The sequence below is a fragment of the Calonectris borealis genome, chromosome 2, assembly GCF_964195595.1.
Source record: "Calonectris borealis chromosome 2, bCalBor7.hap1.2, whole genome shotgun sequence".
Taxonomy (NCBI): domain Eukaryota; kingdom Metazoa; phylum Chordata; class Aves; order Procellariiformes; family Procellariidae; genus Calonectris; species Calonectris borealis.
This window is the reverse complement of record NC_134313.1, coordinates 15,536,975-15,555,723: the sequence shown is the minus strand read 5'-3', so window position 1 is coordinate 15,555,723 and position 18,749 is coordinate 15,536,975. Positions and strand designations below refer to the sequence as shown.

At 41.7% G+C, this 18,749-nt stretch overlaps 1 protein-coding gene across 1 annotated transcript; it reads left to right on the top strand.

Annotated features, from left to right (window-relative positions):
* Window positions 1–5,016: 5,016 nt before the first annotated feature.
* MAL2 (mal, T cell differentiation protein 2) lies at window positions 5,017–17,304 on the top strand. Its single transcript, XM_075141247.1, has 4 exons — window positions 5,017–5,158; window positions 7,429–7,599; window positions 12,839–12,997; window positions 15,391–17,304. Exons 1-4 carry the CDS (start codon window positions 5,024–5,026, stop codon window positions 15,460–15,462), a joined length of 537 nt encoding a protein of 178 aa, XP_074997348.1. The 5' UTR covers window positions 5,017–5,023; the 3' UTR covers window positions 15,463–17,304.
* The last annotated feature ends 1,445 nt before the right edge of the window (window positions 17,305–18,749 follow it).

The window sequence follows — 18,749 nt, the reverse complement described above, 5'->3', positions numbered from 1 at the left end:
CAAACAGTCCCCCAAAAGCAAACAAACTGCAACTGAGGAAAAAAGTGAGTCCCTCTCAGCACTGATAGTTCATCAAAACACTAGATACATACTCTTGACCAGCGAGAGATAAGATCGGAGGCCAATGCGTTATGATTAAAGATTAGTATGTCAAACCCTGACTGATGACAAAGTGAGAAGAGCCCCATGCTACCAGCAGCCATAATGACACGGCGCTGTGCTGCATCCTGCACTGGCAGCACTTAGATGGCATGTCCTCCTGCCTGTGCTGCTGAATATGGGTTCCTCTGCAACCAGCTGAACTGTTCCTCTTTTACACCATGGAGCAGGAGGGGACAGGGCAGAAAAAACAATAAGTATTCCTGCTGTGCAGACATCTACCCGTTTCCCTGGGCAATTCTGTCTTAAACAACCAGTGCCACTTACTCATTCCTCATCTATAAGAATGTTATGCTCTAGTCTGTACTTTCGAGACTTTCACGTTCCTTGCTGGGGACGATACATGAAACTCATTTTCCCTGCTGCCTCACCTATGGCAAGAGCAGCACATTGACTTCTTGCAACATGGTAACTTTGCTGTGCTCTGTCACGTTCCTCCTTACCCACCCAGCTCCCGCACCATGTGAGTTCAGGATCCTCCTCTCTGCTATGACGAGATTTTGTGTCTAAGAGGAATTTCTCAGTGTAAATGAAAGGACAATTGGCCCTTTGACTGCACGTTATACTATACTGCTAGAGAACAGCAGTGCCACCAAGTCAAACAAATTAGGTTTTGGAATCCTTAGGAACATGGAAACGATGTTATCGGAACAGGTCAGAGACGTCATTCTGGTCTCAGTAACACCAGCCTACTCCGACAAGGAGGGCCTCTGGCTCGACGCCAGCCTCTCAGCTGCGTGGTGCCTGTGTGAAAGGACCCTCAAGCTCCCTTACCAGCCAGCTAAGGATTCCCTGCTTTAAAAGGCATCCTGGCACCATGGAGAGCCACAGCAGCCAGGTCAACCTTTCCTCTCACAGCTCTGGGCACAGAAGACACTTCTGCGGGAAGAGGCCATAGCCAGAGTACCACCGCAGCCCTACGCGCCAGCCAGAAATCACTCCTTAGAGCAGCTCTGAGACCGCTTTAAGCTGCTCTGGGGACTGATTTGGTAACCAGCCATCCCTGGGACTGGTGGATCAAACAGGTGGCATATTTACCTTCATCTCCTCTTTCCAGTAGGCATCCCAAGCTCAGTTTAATTGGATCAAGCGAGTGATTTCAACAGTTATTTTTCCCTTAGTTTGATGATGTGAAAAGGGGTAGCATGCAATCAAAAGCCTGGCCCTGCCTGTTAAAATAAGAACTGTCACACTGCCTCCTGAGAAACCTCAACAATGTGATGGTATTTGCACACTACTTCATAATATGCACTGGTCAAACCATGGCACTAAAGTTCTGTTACCACTGAGTAAATACACTATACAAATAACGCTAAAGGGTTTCCTTATCATTCCTCTTATGCAAACCAGTTTTATGCCTATTTAATTTCACTGGCTAAAGTGGAATGACTCCTGAGTTTGCACCAGTATGAGATCAGAATCCTGCATGCAATTTCCAGGAACATGTTAAATTAATTCATCCATAAACAAAACAGTCTGTGTGTTATACAATCAGCTTCGGCCCTTCTATTTTTGATACATAATTAACTATGGGATTAAGAGAGTCTGTGTTCTTTCTTAAGAAACAGCAGCTTTGCAAATCTAAAAGAAACACAGAGGGCTTTTGGGGGCAACTTCCTCCAGATCAAGAAAGTAACTGGAAGAAAGAAGCAGATCCTGATACTATCCGAAAAACCTTGCTCAGCTCTGCTTTGGCTTAGGGAGATCTGTTTGTGCAGATCTGCTTGTGGGTAAATAGAGCCACATAGGTAGGGAATAAGGTTACTGTCATTTATTGTTTTTAAACTCTCCACCAGTTTGGCCATTTTGGCAAACCACCCTTGTGCACACTGGAACACGAGACATGAGATTAGCTGAGTTACATCTGCTTCCAGAGGGGCTTCTGATAACGCAGTCAGATAAGGTGTTTAGGACCATGAATTCTTATATTGACATTACTTTCACCTTTACTCTAGTATCCTTAAAAATATTCAGCTCTTCCAGAAGTGTTTTGCCATATATCACAAAAGGTAGTCTGAATCTTGCTACATAGGACCACTGTATATGTAATTTTTATATCCAGCATGATGTATGTCTGTACTTTTTCAAAATACTAATTTATCTCTTCTAATCCCTAGAGCTTATATGTGATGGTTAATAGCTGACTACAGCTTTTCATAATTTAATGCATTTTTCTAATGATTGATCACTTGGGGGAAGGGGAGAATTCAGAACTACGTATTTTAATTTCAATATATATTAAAGATATGCACATAATATATCACTATACTTGGAAGTTAAATAATCAATAATTTTTATCATCTAAAAATGATAGCAACTGTTTTTGCAGTTCTGTGACAATGTCAATTTTATGTTAGGCTGCCATAAGCGTAAGAACACGAAGGGGAAAAAGTTTGAACTTTATATAACAGTTACTTAAGAGGAGTTTTTAGTCCTTTTGGTTTTATAGACAGACCTTCCTATGGACAGTAAATCAATATGCTTCTGTCTTCTTGTTGACTCTGGTGGACTTGAAGCAGCATCATTAGTTTACCCTGTAACATGCCAAGATGCAATTATTTACATAAAAATGCTATTAAAAAGCAGTCCAACACAAACATGTTCTTTTGCCATGGAAACTTAAAAATGCAATCCTGATACTAATCTCTTAAAGAATCCAGATTTTTAAAGATTCAAACAGTATATGAATCAGTATATGAAGAATCCCACATGGCATTGAAGCGAATCCTACCAGTAAAAATAATTTAAACAGCTACTTTCATTTAAATCATTAGGATGTAGGGAAAAAAGTATTGCCATAAATCTACTTTAAGGCTATTTGCGTGTATGTACATCTAACAGTGAAACTTAGGTTTCACTGTGAAAACCTCCTAAAATTCAAGAAAATCAGTGTTAAAAGGAATGTACAGGTTAAAATGAATGGTATTTATAAGGAAGAAAAAATGACTGCACATGGTATGTAATAATCCACTGCTGCTGGAGTTCACACAGATTAATTGTGAGGCTGGATAATAAAACTGGAAATGTTTATGACCAAATGTTTATTTGTACTTCCTCTGTGTCAGATAAGGTTAATCACATTTCTTGTTCCGAATCATAAACTGATCAACCCAGATTTCCACCCACTCAGATTTCTCCCTCTGCAGGGCAGTCTCAACAGATTTAGGGCCAGACTGTGAAGTTAATTGGACATACGGTCTCCAGAATGCAACCCCAAGAATGAACCGCCTACACCTAATCACTTAGGCACAAGTCTGAATCCCATTCCCTTCCAAAACACACCTAAGTCAGGACCTGTAGACAGGCGCCTCCCAAGCCTGGAGCCCTTCCCTGAAGATAAATGGATGGGACACAAGGTTCACTTTTAAAATAGGTCTAGAGGAGGAATAAGAGGTATCCATCTTCTTATCTGACAACCGATGGGCTAAAGCACTCAGAAAAGAGAGGAGCCCAGGCTCAGTGTCTTCCTTAGCCTAATGGGGATTCAATCCCACATCTCCCACTTCTTAAGAGTGCAAGAGCAATCCAGCTACAAGGGGCATAGGGATAAGGAGAGAGCACAAGAAAAAATACAAACTGTTGCTTCTTCCTCCTTTAGCAGCCATGATTTCAAAGCTAAGCGGCTATTACTGCATTTTAGAAGTGTCCCAAACCTATTTATGTACTAGGTATGCTGGACATATGAGTTGTGTTTAGAGGAGCCGACTGCTCCCCACCCAGAGCTTGGATTGGGGTGGGGAAGACAGGCATCTCAGGCTGAGGCATTTCTTGTCGTCACAAAAGCACAACTGAGAAACATCACGCATCTAAAAATACAGGAATACAGTGTTAACGCCCTAGCTGGTTCAACCTCTGGAGCAGATGCATGCACTTGTATGAAACCTTCTTAAAATGTTATCTTTAAAATCGCAACCGTATATGTTGAGGATAAACACCCAGAAACTGCATGGGGTAACACTGACTGAAACAGTGCTTAGTCATCCCAGCGACAGGACAACCCCATCCTAAGCCACACAGGGAGAAGTAACAAAACTGCTGGATCCTTCATCTGGGGAAGATATTTATACTAAGCAGCATGAGAAGATAAGTGGTCTGATGAACATGTACCATTCTAGACCCTCACCTACCCAAAACTTTTACATTAAACAAACGTTTTCTATTACTTTTAAGTAGTTGCGCACAGTTGAGTCAGACTGACAGAAAGCAGGTACACAGGAAATGTTTTTAGTATTTTGAATGGGTAACCTAGTTGGCGTCTTATAAAAAAAAAAAGGTGCAACCTCATAATTTTGAAGCCTGAAATATCTGTAACCAGAAGGTAAATAACAACCTTTTGCAAACTGGCATTGGGAAATAACGCTGTAAGTCTGGCTGGATCTGACTCAGGAGTTGAGAACGAGGAGCTCTGCGCTCCGGTGCAAACACCCACAGCGCTCCCGGGGAAGCCGAAAGCCACCGGCAACTCACGGCACGGCTCCTCGGGGGAGCCGGGAGGCGGGGGCCGGGGTGCAGCGCCCTCCAGCCCGCCCCACCACCGGGCACAGCGCTCGGCCGGGAGAAACTGCCCCTGCCCGCCCGCACCGCCGCGGCCTCCGCCCAGGGCGGCCCGGGGGCCCGGCCGGGCGTGGTGAAGCCGGGCAGGTCTGGTCCCTAGCACCCCGGGGACGTCCGCCCAGGCCCGGGCGAGGCGAGGCGAGGCGGCGGGGCGGGCCCAGCGCTGGGGCGGGCAGGAGGGAGGCGGCCGGGGCGGCGCGCACAGGCTCTCCCGCACCTGCTCCCTCCTTCGCCTCCTCCTCCTCGCCCACCTGGCCGCGGCTCGGCCGTCCCCGCCGCGCTCGGCAGCAGCAGCCGCCGCCACAGCAACATGCTGCCCAGGGGAACCTCGTCCATGCCGCCGCCTCCCAACCCCGCTGCCTACTTCCCGCCCCCCCGGGTCACTTTGCCCTCCGGCCTGGAGATCCTGCGCACCTACTCGGGAGCCGTCATCTTCCTGGAGATCGTGAGTGCGGGGGGGGACCCGCCACCGGCCTTCCCGCGCTTTTCCCTCCCCTCAGCGCCCCGGCACGGCTCCGCGCCCCCCCGCCTGCTGACCGCTGCCCGGTGCCCGTCTCCTTCCCGTGTAGGCGGTGGTGCCCGGAGCCGAGGAGGACGTGCCTCCGCCCGGGGACGGCCGAGCAGCAGCCCCGCGTCGCCCGCGCTCCTCACCTGCCATTTTGTGAGTGGGAAAGGTGCGGGCGGCCGAGGCTGCGGCAGGGGGGAGCCCCCGGGCTGCCCCGCTCCGGCTCCGGGGCCGGTGTCTGGGACGCGGGGTTATGCCGGGAAGGGCAGCGGGACCCGTCCCCGCTCCCTCCGGCCTGCCTCGGCGTGTTTGTTCACCTCGGGCCGGGCGACGGCGGCGCGGCGCTTCCCCCCGCCCTGGCCGGGCGGCACCGGGAGGCCCGTAGAGGTGGGAAGAGCCACACGGAGCCCCGGACCCAAAAATCCACCCTGGAGAGTTACACTGGTTTTTGTGTGCATGTGTGACGGGTCCTATGCGAACTCCTACGAGTATGTTTAATTTCACGTGCGTGTAAGACCTTACTGGTGTACACAGGGCTGAGGACCTTTGAGCTAAGGCCGAGTATGAGGCTCGGCAGAGCTGTGGCGCTAATTTAGTAGGAGAAGAAAAAAAAAAACAAAAAACAAACAAACAAAAAACCAACTTGGCCGAACTCATTGATTTTATTAATATTTTTTTTTTTTGGGGTCAGAGCTGAGTACTGCTTGGGTCCCAGTCTGTGAGATGGATCCCACACTGCAAGCTGTAAAACTCCACCGGAGCAAAGAGCTCTGAGCACAAGTCCAGGCGCTAAATCAGCCGAGCTGAAGTGGACAGGTGTAGTATGAGGGAAACGGCATGACAGTGGGCGCTGAGATTAGCAGTCTCTACAGTAGATTTCTGAATTTATTTTTAAAGAAGCCTGCAAGATTGCACATTCAAAATACTGAAAACACCTCATGTGTCTCTGCTTTTTGTTTAACAGACATTTTCTCCTATTCCTTCTGCTTCCTCACTGCCCATCACTATCTGGTCTCTGAGTAACAGACTTGCACCTGCAGTCTTGTGAAACTAGAGAAAGTTTGGTTCTTCACAGCAGCTAAAAAAGGAACCCTAGAGAACAACTTGAAGGCTAATACATAAACCCTTGGGAGTTTTGAACTGAGACTAGCAATGCATCTTTACATATATGCTGCTGCAATGTAACACGAGAGAGGAACCAACTAATTTTATATCAGGCATCTTTTGAAAGGTCTCTCTCATCCAACCTCGATTCAAAAGAAAGTTCTCTGAATCTGAAAATGTAGCCTCTGACTTTGTTGTAAATCTGTAGGATTTAAACAGGAAGGTAGTAACTTGCTTGGAAATTGATTGTAGCTGTCACTACACATCAGGTTCGATTATGAATTTAAATCTTTCCATAATAAATGAACATATTTCAGATGGCAATTACAATTTTCTCCAGTTATCCTTTTTTATAAAGAAGCAGGATTTGCAGGGAGAGATAGTACCCTTTGTTAGGCCAAGAGTTGATTAAACCAGGCAAGCCTCAGAGTACATCATTTGCTGTGATCCGTATGCTGAAAAGAAAATGGGTGGTGCTGAACTCTTCCCCGGGTTATGATAATTCTGGGAAGCTGTATGTTTTTCTAGTCATTATGACATAATTTACAACTCGCCTTATTCTGTATTCTATTTTTCTCTTTTACTTTACTTTACTGTGTTCTCTTTCAGCATTTTATTACAAATGCACTGAAAAGAGAATGCAGTTTCATCTCTTTTCTGTATCTCCTCTGATTAGGATTACAAAACTAAACACTATGAGATTGAATCCAAATCTGATATACATCCCTGTCATGATAACTTTAGTATATATAGAGAGAGATTTGTATATGTGTGAACCATGTTTTCACATTTCTTATATTTCCCTCAAAATGAGAGTAAGGGTAAAATTTTCAGCAGTAGCATGCAAGTCACCTGGATTTGTAAATCCCATTTTCAAGACTATTTTAAGAGCTTCTAAGAATTTCAGAGTGGCTTTGTCTTACTGCCATTTAGTGCCTATCATTTCTGAGAATGGCACTTGGGCTCTCTGAGTACTGTTGAAGTGTTTCCTCTTGATTCCTGAAAGTAATCTGAGGACATGTTAATGTGTGATATTAGTTCTTAGGCAGAAAGGACTGAATAAAAGTTATCTCTCAAGTTCATCGTCTGTATTCCTTTCCTTGTAGCTGTTTGGAACGATAGTCTGGATTTTGGTAGCTTCTACCCGAGTTCCACTGCCACTCCTGCAGGGATGGGTAATGTTTGTAGCGGTGACTGCGTGGTTCCTGTCCATTGTGTTCCTGTGTGTGTTCCTCTTCGGTTATGCAAATAGAATTGCTGTCAACTGGAACCAGACGGTAAGATTTTTTTCTTTATTTAAGGATTCCCTTTGGTTTATAAACTGAAAATCATTTCATGAGAAGTACTGATCCTAAGTCTTAACGCCTGGCCTTCTGTTTTAGCAGAAAGTTTTTCAAAACAGAGGAATTCAAAACTGTAAAAAGAAAGAGTAGGGCTACAAGGATGACGGAGGAAATACAGGACCTGTTTTAAGATGGAGGCTAAAAGAGCCCGGCTTTTGAAACTGATTGAAGGAGTATACTTGTCCTCTATGAGTACATAAAATGCATAAGCAGCAGGAAGAGGACTAGTTTAACAAGGCATGACAACAAATTGGTTTAAATGGCCAGAAATAATTGAGGACTGGAAATCGGAAAATATTTCCTGACTATTAGAGAAGTGGTAGTAACACCCTGTGAATAATGGGGGGTAGAAAAATACATCTAATATTGTAAAGGAAGTGATACATTTGTGAAGACATTGTGTGATGTGGTTGTCTGAGATAGCACGGACTGGACTAAAGCACCTCCAGTTCCTAAGACTGCTGACTTTTGGGGCAATTCCTTAAAGCTAGGGCAGCATTGGTGAGTGGCTGTTAGACCTTAGGTAGTCAAACTCAGCATAACCTGCAGTATGATACAGCTTAACACCTTTTTAGGAGACTTAACATTTCTCTTTCTTAGAGGAAGCCTGATGAGACTACCATTATATTCTGCTCAGCTTTTCTTCGTTGTGAAGACAAGACTTGATTCTTGCTGTAATGGATTGTTATGGCTTGTGCCAGTAGTTCTCACAGACTGTACCTTCCTATTAAAAAAGGAAAGCTGTTGGCTCCAGTTTTTACCAACCACATGGATACCTCAGGTTATTGACTGCTAATTTATGTACTCCTTTGTTGTCATTAACTGTTTTCTACTTTGAGTTTTTAGTGCTTAGGTAGTTGAGCACGAGATGGTATCACTCACTCTTATATTACTGGAAGTGAATAATAAGAAGTGGCAAAACTGGGATCAGAATGGGCATTTCCAAAAAATCTTCCAAAAGGACCAGAACTTCTAAAACATTGAAGTATGGCTGTTTGTAACTGCTGATCACCTTCACCTTCCTCCTATGTGGCTTAGTTTTCCTATTGACACTTTTCTTGATCGTAGCTGGAATTACGTGCTTCAGTATCAACATCTGTGGTTATTTATCTATTCAAGTTATTCATGGACAGTCCCTTAAAACAAAAGGTCTTTAAAGCAAATCATAGAGCTTCATGAATTTGGGGCTCTAACTGATAACTTCAAAGCCCATCAGTGGTAACAGACTGGATTCTATTAAAACAAACTTTAGCACTTTGATAGCGAATACACATACATATAGTGTCAGCTTTCCAGCACAATACAGACACTAATTAGAGTAATAATGAGTTACAATTACAGAGACCTTTACAGGGATTTATGCTGCGACATCTTCACAAGTTATGATGCAACAAAGCCCTTGAGCATGTGCATAACTTAAGTAAATTAATAGTGTCCTGGGTTTCATTGAAACTGTTTGCCAATTTACAGTCATGCATCTATTTAAGAGTTGCTGGGTGAGGGCATAGCCTTTTATAGGTTGAAAATGCTATACAAATGTTCATCTTATAACAATTGTGTGTGTCTTACACATTGGCTGCCTGATGATTTGTGATTTGTTGTACTGTTGTACTGTTAATTTTGTCCTCTTGTATATGATAAACTACTGAAAAACTTTCTATGCCAGGAAATTGCTACATGACTTGTATAAAAGCTGCATCTGTGAGGCTCTGTAACTTAATCTAAAAAGCTGTCATAACTAAGTCAACATCTTAAATAAATGCAGATTGAATCATTTTATCTCTAAGATAGTGGCTGAAATCCAGCCCCTTCCAGCTGGATAACACTAAGTAGATCATTTGACCACTATTTTCAGGAATCCAAATGTTCTGTAACTTGTTGGCATTAAACTCTTTAGCAGCACTTCACAAGGATTTTTTAATCTTCTGCTGCAAATAATTAATTACTAGAAACACTAAAACTATTACTATAAAATAAAAAGGTGCACCTGTTTGTTTTAGGTTGGCATGTATTTAGATAAATACATGGGTTTTGCTATTTAGTAAATTAAATTGAGAATAGAACTCGGAAGCTACAGGCCATTAGATGAGGTAAAAAATGGGAAGAGTCATGGCTTAGTTATATTGGAGTACTGTAGCTTCACGTAGAGATTCATGAACAAATGTGGTTTAAGACTCCAGGAGTTTAAATGCAACTTTTAAAAATAGCATGGGATTCTGACAGCCCTGCATTGAGTAATACCTTATGTCATAAATAGCTCCATTGATACTAATACAGATACTTAAAAAATAAAATAGTACACAGTGAAAAGATGGGGGAAAATATAGACCGTATTGGAGGTACGTCACTTTGTACATCACTCTGTTAAACCAGATGGTATGACAAATACTGTCCTTTACAGCCTGACTCACAACACACTCGTTTACAAAATTAGATGTGAACTAACATATCATGCAGATCTGGTAGTGTTTTACATACCCTTTGTATGAGGTTTCAATAATTATACAAGTGTGGAGGCAAGGGAGAGTTAGGCACCATGTTAACAATTACTAAAAAACAAAAAACCCTCCCTCATAAGGTCTTGGGTTTTTTGGTCACAGAAACCATAACCATACAAACGTGAAACTTTACTGATGCTACATAGCTTCACTGTAATTGCTGCCAGGAGAATGAAGGAGATTAAAGAGTTTGTCTTCTGAAAATACCTCTCCTGTATGCAGTCAGAACTCTCTTCCTCATGGAGTTATTTGTGCTCCTTCATGTGCAGTGGTGCCAAAAACGTACAGCTGGTAGCACTGACATAGTTGCATGCTAGGTATTTAGCAGCCCAAGAATAATGGATGTCCTTGATTACCGGGGGACTTGTGCAGACCTTTCAGGTTGCCGGAATCCTATGCTATGAAATGGGTACGTCAGGCCATGATACGGGGTCCACACAGTGAACACACACTGCGTGCAGTCTGACATGGTGCGCGTAGGCGGTAGCATGAGGGATGTGCGTGTCTCTCTGCCAGCTCGAGTGAGTGGGGGGAAGCCACAACAGTAAGCGTCTGGTGGGGAGAAGTGCCTCCCCCAGCTGCAGCAGAGCACTGCAGCTTCTCCGATGCTTCAGCATTCTCATGCTGGAGGAGGTCCCTACTATTTTTTTCTATGAGGTACAGACGTTATAGCAGAGCTGGAGACTGAGGGAATGTGTCTTATGCACAAAGCTTGAGATCTGGCAAGCCTAGCACATAAAGGCTATCCAGCTAGGTCAGGAGGCCACCCTCTGCCCTCTTACCTTCTCAGTTCTGTTGATGTCAGTGGGGCCTCCTGGTGATACTCCAAGAGGAAGTAACTTTTTAAAAAATGGAAAAAAAAACCCAACAACCCAGCCAGGATGGAAAACCAGAAGTTGGGAATTACGGCAACTGTTTTGCCAAAACTTGGATTCCCAGTAATTAGAAGTCATTAAGAAAAACAGTACACTCTATGACCTAACCTCAAATGATCAAATGATTCTTAATTAAGAGAAAATTATTTCCTGATCTAAGTGGAACGGGAAACTGTAGTAGCAGTTTATATCATAACTTATCAAAACTGACTAGGGTGTGATTTAAGTAGCTTTAGCTGCTATCAAATATGGAACAACTGATGAGTTTGAAAAGAAAATTCTTTCAATAAAAAGAAAATCTCACATCTACGAAGAAACAATTCTCTAAACAGGGAAATGCAGCACATTCTCACTTTGATATCAGACAGTCAGTAGGTAAGGATGTTGCACGGTAATTTCTAGCGCATGTGAATGCTGTCTGCTGTTGTGATGGACTCGTACATGGTGTACCCTGGGTTCTCACTCTTGGCATACTGGTAGTCCATTGCACTCAAGTGAATTAAAAGTGCATAAAGAATCCATTAATGCTGGAGATAGACTATATAACGTGGATATCATCAAAAAGCATTCCTATACTTGTGTATAATTTTAAAAATTGTGTCTATGGCTTTTGCAGACCTGTATTGGTATAGGCACAAAGTATACCTTTTATGGACTCAGGAACTGAGTGCAATGTAAATGTCAGCTGTGCAGGCTCAACAACAGAAGAAGATGTTGGAAGAATAATTTAGACATTTTAAAACTGTACTGGAACATGTCTTGGATCTTGCTGCGTGGAACACTGGACTCTGAAATACAACCCAGAAAGAGATTTAGGCACCCGAGCTGCTTTTTCATGTGCTCCAGTGATAGAATCCAGAAATGAGAGTTAGATGTTTAAACCTTGTGTTCAGCTAGCATTCACCACAGAGGAGGGAATCACCTAGAGAAGGCCAGGAGAGAAGCATATTTAAACTAAATCCTAACTCCTGTCCTCTCAAGTCTCAGGCATTTTATTCCACAGTATTTTCATGAATTACTGTATTTTGGGTAGAGCTAAGTCAGAGAGAGTTGAGGAAATGCCTCAGTTCTTGGATTCTGATTGTATCGGGAAGTAAAGTTCAGCTGGGTCAAGGCTGAGGTGTTTCTGGGCATTTACAGAAGCAAAATTTAAGCATGGAGGGGGGACTTTTGGAGCTTAGGTTACAGCTGAGAAGGGATTTGGGGGACTGCAAGCTTGTGTTGTACTACTTAAATTGTGATAAAGTTGGCCTGTATGTCCCTTCTTTTTTTATCTAAGCCATATGAAGGGAGAGTTCTGTAAGTTCTAATAGCTTTAAAGTGATCTAAAAGGTCAGCGTATGGAACAGGCTGCCCAGGGAAGTGGTGGAGTCACCATCCCTGGAGGTATTTAAAAGACGTGTAGATGAGGCCCTTAGGGCCATGGTGTAGTGGGCATGGTGGTGTTGGGTTGACGGTTGGACACGATGATCTTAGAGGTCTTTTCCAACCTGTATGATTCTATTCTATTCTATTCTATTCTATATAGATGAGCACGTGCCTCTTAATTTGAAAGAATATAGGGTTTGGTGAGAGGGAGCGTTGCCCTTTATCACTAATTATGTTAGTGAGTTGCTTATAATTGCAAGCAGCTGTGAAAACATGTCCAGGTTAAGCTCTCGGATGGATTTAACATTGCTTATCTAAAGTTACTGTTATCAGTGCTCGTTTCATGCTTCAGTGTTGGGTTTCATTTGTACTGAGACTAGAAGAATTAGATATGTATTGCAAGCCAGACCGATTCTGTTATTTGCTTTTCAGGATTTTCTTTTCCATGGGGCTACTTTTGTCTTTTATTTTGGAGCTTTTCTACTGCAAGCAGCAACTACATCTCTGCATCACTTTCCCCGCAAATTCAATTCCACCACACAAGAGAAGATTCTAGCTGATCATGAATATAACATAAGCATAGCAGCCTCGGTATGTATTTCTTATATTTGTATCCGGGGAACAGAATTCTATTGTAAGCCCTTGTAGCCAACCATTCAACTTGGGAACTTAACAGTAAGCTGGAATAGAAGGAGGAGCTGTGAGAGAAAGGATTGTCTTTGAGAGCAGCAAATAGTGTCTAACAGTGACATGCAAAAAATACTGGAATAAGCTAATGCTAATGTGATAGGTGCTCAGTTGCTGCTCTTCACTATAGTGTTTTAAATATATGATCACTACAGCTTATAATTTTTAGATGAGATATATTGTAAAAGCAATGTTGGTTATTAGAATAGAAGAAAAAGATAACAACTGAGCCTTCATCCAAGCATCAGCATGAATTTCATGCTTGTGCTCAAACTTTCAGTTGCCTTTTTTATACCATTTAGATAGTCCTGAATATGTCATGGGGACAAAACCTAGCTCCTTGTGAAGCTCCAGATATGTGCTTACTACATCAGGCATAAAAGTTATCTGTAAGGGCCCTGCTGTCTCTTATGGCAAGGATTAGAGTGCTTTTATTGATAGCCTAAACTCAGACTGCATTTTTCTCCCTGTAATTGCATCATCACTGAATCATTGTATCTGGTGATGTGGGTGTGCGTAGGTGAGTCAGAGAATATACCAGGCTCTAGCTTTCTCCCTGGCTGGACTCCTGAAGGGCAAGTAGAGGTGTGCCAGTAGGCTTAACTTAAAGAACTGAAACTACTGCTCTTATTTTTTTGTACCATCCAGAGGGTCTTGTGTACCTCAGGGAACTATATATATTTATTAAGCTTCTAAAACCCTCTGTGGGTAGCTGTTGTCCTTGAAACTAAATACACTATAAATTTTGCACAGTAAACACCTTCAGTTCACCTTAAGATAAAAACAGATGAACGTAAGGTGTAAGGTTCACATTGTCTCTGCAAGAGGAGAATAAAAAGGAAAGGCCTTTGGCAAGCCAGTCTCTGAAGGGGTGAGGTGGGCATGTCAGTCTCCAAGTCCAGAGTGCCTCACCATTACCCACTTGCCAGTAACACACTCGAGGACATCGGATCCCTGTATGGCCATATGGCACAAGGACAGGGGTGGTGTCTCATAGCTGTGCCTGAACGAAGGGAGGGCTTTATACTAAAAAAGTGTCTCAAATTCTACCCTTAAGTGTAGCTCTTCAGTCCTTGTTCAGTATGTTCAGATGCCACTGAATATATGGTCACTGCAGTCATTTTGTCTGACAACAGGGTACTGGGGACTCCAAGAGACCCTTCCCCCCTTCCATACTATTTTTCTAAGGAAGAATTCAGTTCTTCAAGCCCCTCAGATCCCTGTCAAGATAGGGGAGGAAGAGACTCTCTGTAACTTGCCTCAATATTTTTAATTAAGAGATGCTGGGAAATGGTGAATCAGATAACTGTAGTCTTTAGTCTTTGCATTTTTTCCAAAAGTATATAATTAGAAAGCCAGAACATACAGAAAAAAAATGTAATCCTTTGAAATGCTTCATTAAAACAGTCCTGTGATCTACATGAAAAAAAATAAAAGGTTGCTAACATCTTGTCTTTTAAAATTACTTTTGTATACTGTGATTAAAAATATACGTATTCATTTTATATGGGTGATAGTTCAACGGTGTAGCATCTATTCAAAACTTTGTCAAATTAACACTTGTATGGAAAGCAAGGAATAGGTTGTTATGACATGATTGAATTCATATGTTCTGAGAGACAGAATCCATCGTTAGCATTGGGCAGTATGAGAAACTATTTTTTTCAGCAATTCAGTTTCCCATTTCTTCCTTCTGGTTTACATTATATATTCAAGTTTGCTGTGGCATGACCTTCAGTTCAAATCTATTCAGTTCAGTTCTTGAACAATAGCAGCTTCCTGCCCTTTCTCAGGAAGTTGTTCTAATGGCTGGTTATCTGGTCAACGAGGTCAGATTTGAAGCTGTTTCTGTATTTCTGCAAGTAAGAAAGTTCTGCTGTTTAGAGGGATGTATTCTTAGTTGTTTGCTGGTAAAGGCATTCACTTGGAAACAAATCTGAGATTAATGTTTGATCAGTCTAGATACGAGAAAACTGAAATACATGGTGAACATACACACATGATTACTTTGTACCATAACTTATGCAGACATTCTGTTTTATATTCTATTTCAAAATGTCTTCGGAAGCAAGCAAGTAAGTTAAAAGCAATAACATGGGGTTATAACAGACAGGTTCATGAGAAAACTTCAGAGGATCCCAAACTGATCTTTACCTTAAGCATTTTGGCTAGGGGAGGTAACTTTTGAATCATTTGTGTTCCTGTATTCATTTAGAATAGAAAAAAAAAAGTAGAACAATATAATGTATGATTCACTTTTTTCTTTTTTCTTCTTTTTTTCCCTGCTCCTCCTCTAGATTTTTGCCTTTGCAACAGCTGTTTGTTATGGTTGCAGCACAGCCCTGGCGTTAAGGAGATGGAGGCTATAGCAGTTGAAGAGAGGTTAATGCCTGAGTGTACCACTTCAGATCAAATTAAGTGCTACTTGTCTGTTTTACTGTACTCTAATTCCAAAAAGACTTTTTTTTCTTAAAATCTGTTTTAAAGTGCTGAAATGCAAATAACCCCTAATCAGGATTTCCTTAACAGAAAACAAGTTTCCGTCTCTTCCCTTTCTAATTTTTACTTTTATTGTGTCCTCATTAGAAGCATACTCATTGCATGGTATTATAGAGTTCAGGGATAAACAGATGTATCGTTACCAGAAAACAGAATTCTAGTGCTAAATCAGAAGAGGAAGAAAATGGAAACTAAACCAACATGTAAACTGCACAGGCAGCTAAAAAGCTCCCCCTTTGTTAAGTCCTGGGATTGGGCCTTAAGTGTTTTGCAGCGTTACAGTGCATTCCACAGAGGTAGAGCCTTGAGGCTCCTTGTAGAGTCATGGGTTTTCTGTGTGCTGCTCCTTGCATGATCAGAGCCCAAGCTGACTTTGTGATACTGACTTAGTATATGTATTATTAACTTTGATGTACAGAGAATATATTTTAAATATCCATCCAGTGAAATCTTTTGATACTCTTTTATAGCTATATTCAGCTATGGTCATCTGATCCTTAAAGCTTACTGTATTCCTTAGTAGAGGGAAACTGTTTGAGACTGTCAGTCAGTAGTTCATTAGTTTTAGGAATTTAGCTTAATCAGATCTATTTATATTGCAAAACAAAACAGTGCATTTGTGTTGTGTGTGTATATACATGGTATATTTTTGTTTAACAGGAATATTTGCACTGTTTTACTTTGTTGGAGTACAGCTTTGTTTTTATTACTTCAAGTGCTGCATTTGTTACTTATTATGTGAGTCAATATCATTTGAATGGAATGTTACCAAATGGTGAATAATGTCTGACCTCAATTCTTGCAGTGTGTTATTTGTTGTATTCTAAACCTGCAGTGTTGTAAAGGTGTTTCCATTTGGACAGATGCCTATGCAACATCTTACTGAAAGCAGTGGAATGCAAAGCGGTCCGCCCACTATGGAGTTTGCTTCTGACACAAACGAAGTTTAATTGAGCCTCTCATGAATATCCCTGTTGTATAATGACATGCGATATTATATATAGAAAATTAATTTAACAAACTAAACGATAGCATTATGCTCTGCTCCCTAACACTCATGGCATTCTGCAGATGGTGAAACTTTTTTTTAATAATGCTAGTGAATAATTCTCGTGAATAGTGCCAAATTGATAACGTGGGAGACTAAAGGCTCCCTGTCGTTCATAAGACAACTTGCTCACCACATCTTGCCAGTGCACCTGAATCTTCTGCAGAGACCAGCAGTGGTTGTGTAAGGGAAGACAGGACTTTATTCATTCCCAGGCCTACTCGTTCTCCTTGAGCCAACAAGGGTGTCTGCTGTGAAGGTTACTTTATCAAACATGTCAGGTACAAGGATCTCTGAGAACCAGCCACCTCAGTAGTGCCCTTCAGTCCCTGCTGACCCCGGACAGGTTCTTAAGGATGACATAGCAGCCAGTGGCAGCCCTTCTGACTACTGGAACCACTTGGTCATCCTGAATTACTGCAGTGGGGTGTTTTCGTATATCTTGTTTTCTGAAATTTTTATCTTCCAAAGATTTTGTACTCTGGCTGATTTTTTTTCTAATTCTCTGCTTGCATTGAAACTTGTTTTTTGAACATTTTATCTAGAGCCATATACTTTTTAAAATACTTCATATTGTATAAAATACATTTACACTGGAGTATATGGATGAAAATATATAACAAAGACTTATGCTAAGCAGCATTAAAGTTACTTAATATATTTATGGCAGTAGTCTGGTTATTAATTCTTTCTTTGGAAAGTATCAAAAAACTACCTTGCAACTTTGACTGACCTTATGCTAGACATAAAATCAGGGCTAAGATTTCTTGAGAAGGCACAATTACATTGGTGCTAGTTTTGTATAGCGGTTTGCCGCGTGACGCAGCATGAACATTAGTGAGGAGAAGAGTAAGGTCAGCTACAACAACATCGCAAATGGGCGCTGATCTTTGGTGTGGTTTCTCCTTCATCCTGCAACCTGGATGTGCACTGCAAACCACAGACTATGCATGCCGCAGCGACACTCTCTGCAGCCAGCTGGGATGATGGGGGAAAGATCTTAACTTTTTGCCTATTTAAACCTACAAAGTATGAATCCCACACATGGTGTCAATTAAAAACCTGTCCAAGTTTAGCTGGCATTTGTATCTAACCTTTGAGTTCAAACTCGAGGTGTAAAGATCATGATTGATGGGTGCTATTCAAGTCTCTTAAGCTACTTGTAGAAGTCCAGATAGCAGAATGTGGTTAGCGTAGCATGGAAACTGTATAGTGAGGAAAGGCTGCACTTTCCCTCTTAAGTATCAAAGAGAAACAAAGAGCAGAGAAGAGATAAAGGTCAAAACTACAGTAATAAAGAACGGCTTTCATAGCTAAAAAGGAGTGAAAAAATGGAAATTTTCTGTTAGTATGCAAGGAGTTTTACTGTACTTTGAGGAAGATCTAAGGAAGGACACACCAGAACAAGCAGTTACATTCTTTCAAAAAAAAAAAAAAAAAAGGAAAAGGAAAAAAAGCCGGTAGTTAATTTCGTATTACTTTATACAGGGAACTAAAAAGATAGGTGTGACTCAGAAATGGTATGTGCATGCTGGGATGTCTGTATGCAAATACTGATACAGGTATAACACGTAATCCTTGTGATAGGTATTATACGTGATATATGCAAGCTGGTTTTAATGAATCTAACTCTTCCTGTACAAAAATTTCCCCAAGCCTATGACCTTGAAGAACACAAGCTTAGACTTCTCCAAAGAATGGAAGGAGTAGGGGTGGACATAGGGAGATAATTTATCTCAATGAATTTAAGGTGAAAGGAATAAGATGCACAGATGCCAAATAGTGTTTTCATCAAACATCTCTATTTGACGTGAAGCTGCAGTGCAGAAATATCTAAGATACCATGCAAGTCCCTACTCTTAGAATCAGAAAATATTTCATGGTATTTTGGATACCACTGTGTAGTAGCTGCTGGTAAATAAGCTCTCTCTAAGGAGACTTTCCTTCAAAGGTTACAGAGAGAAGCAACAGTTTGTTGCTTATTGCTAAAGAGAAATGAAAGTGCACGTTTCAGAAAGCTAAAACTGTGTTAGAACTTGCTCAGAAAATACGCACAGCAACTGCTTCACCAAAGTCCTGACTCTGCTTCTGTCTCACAGAATGCCTGGA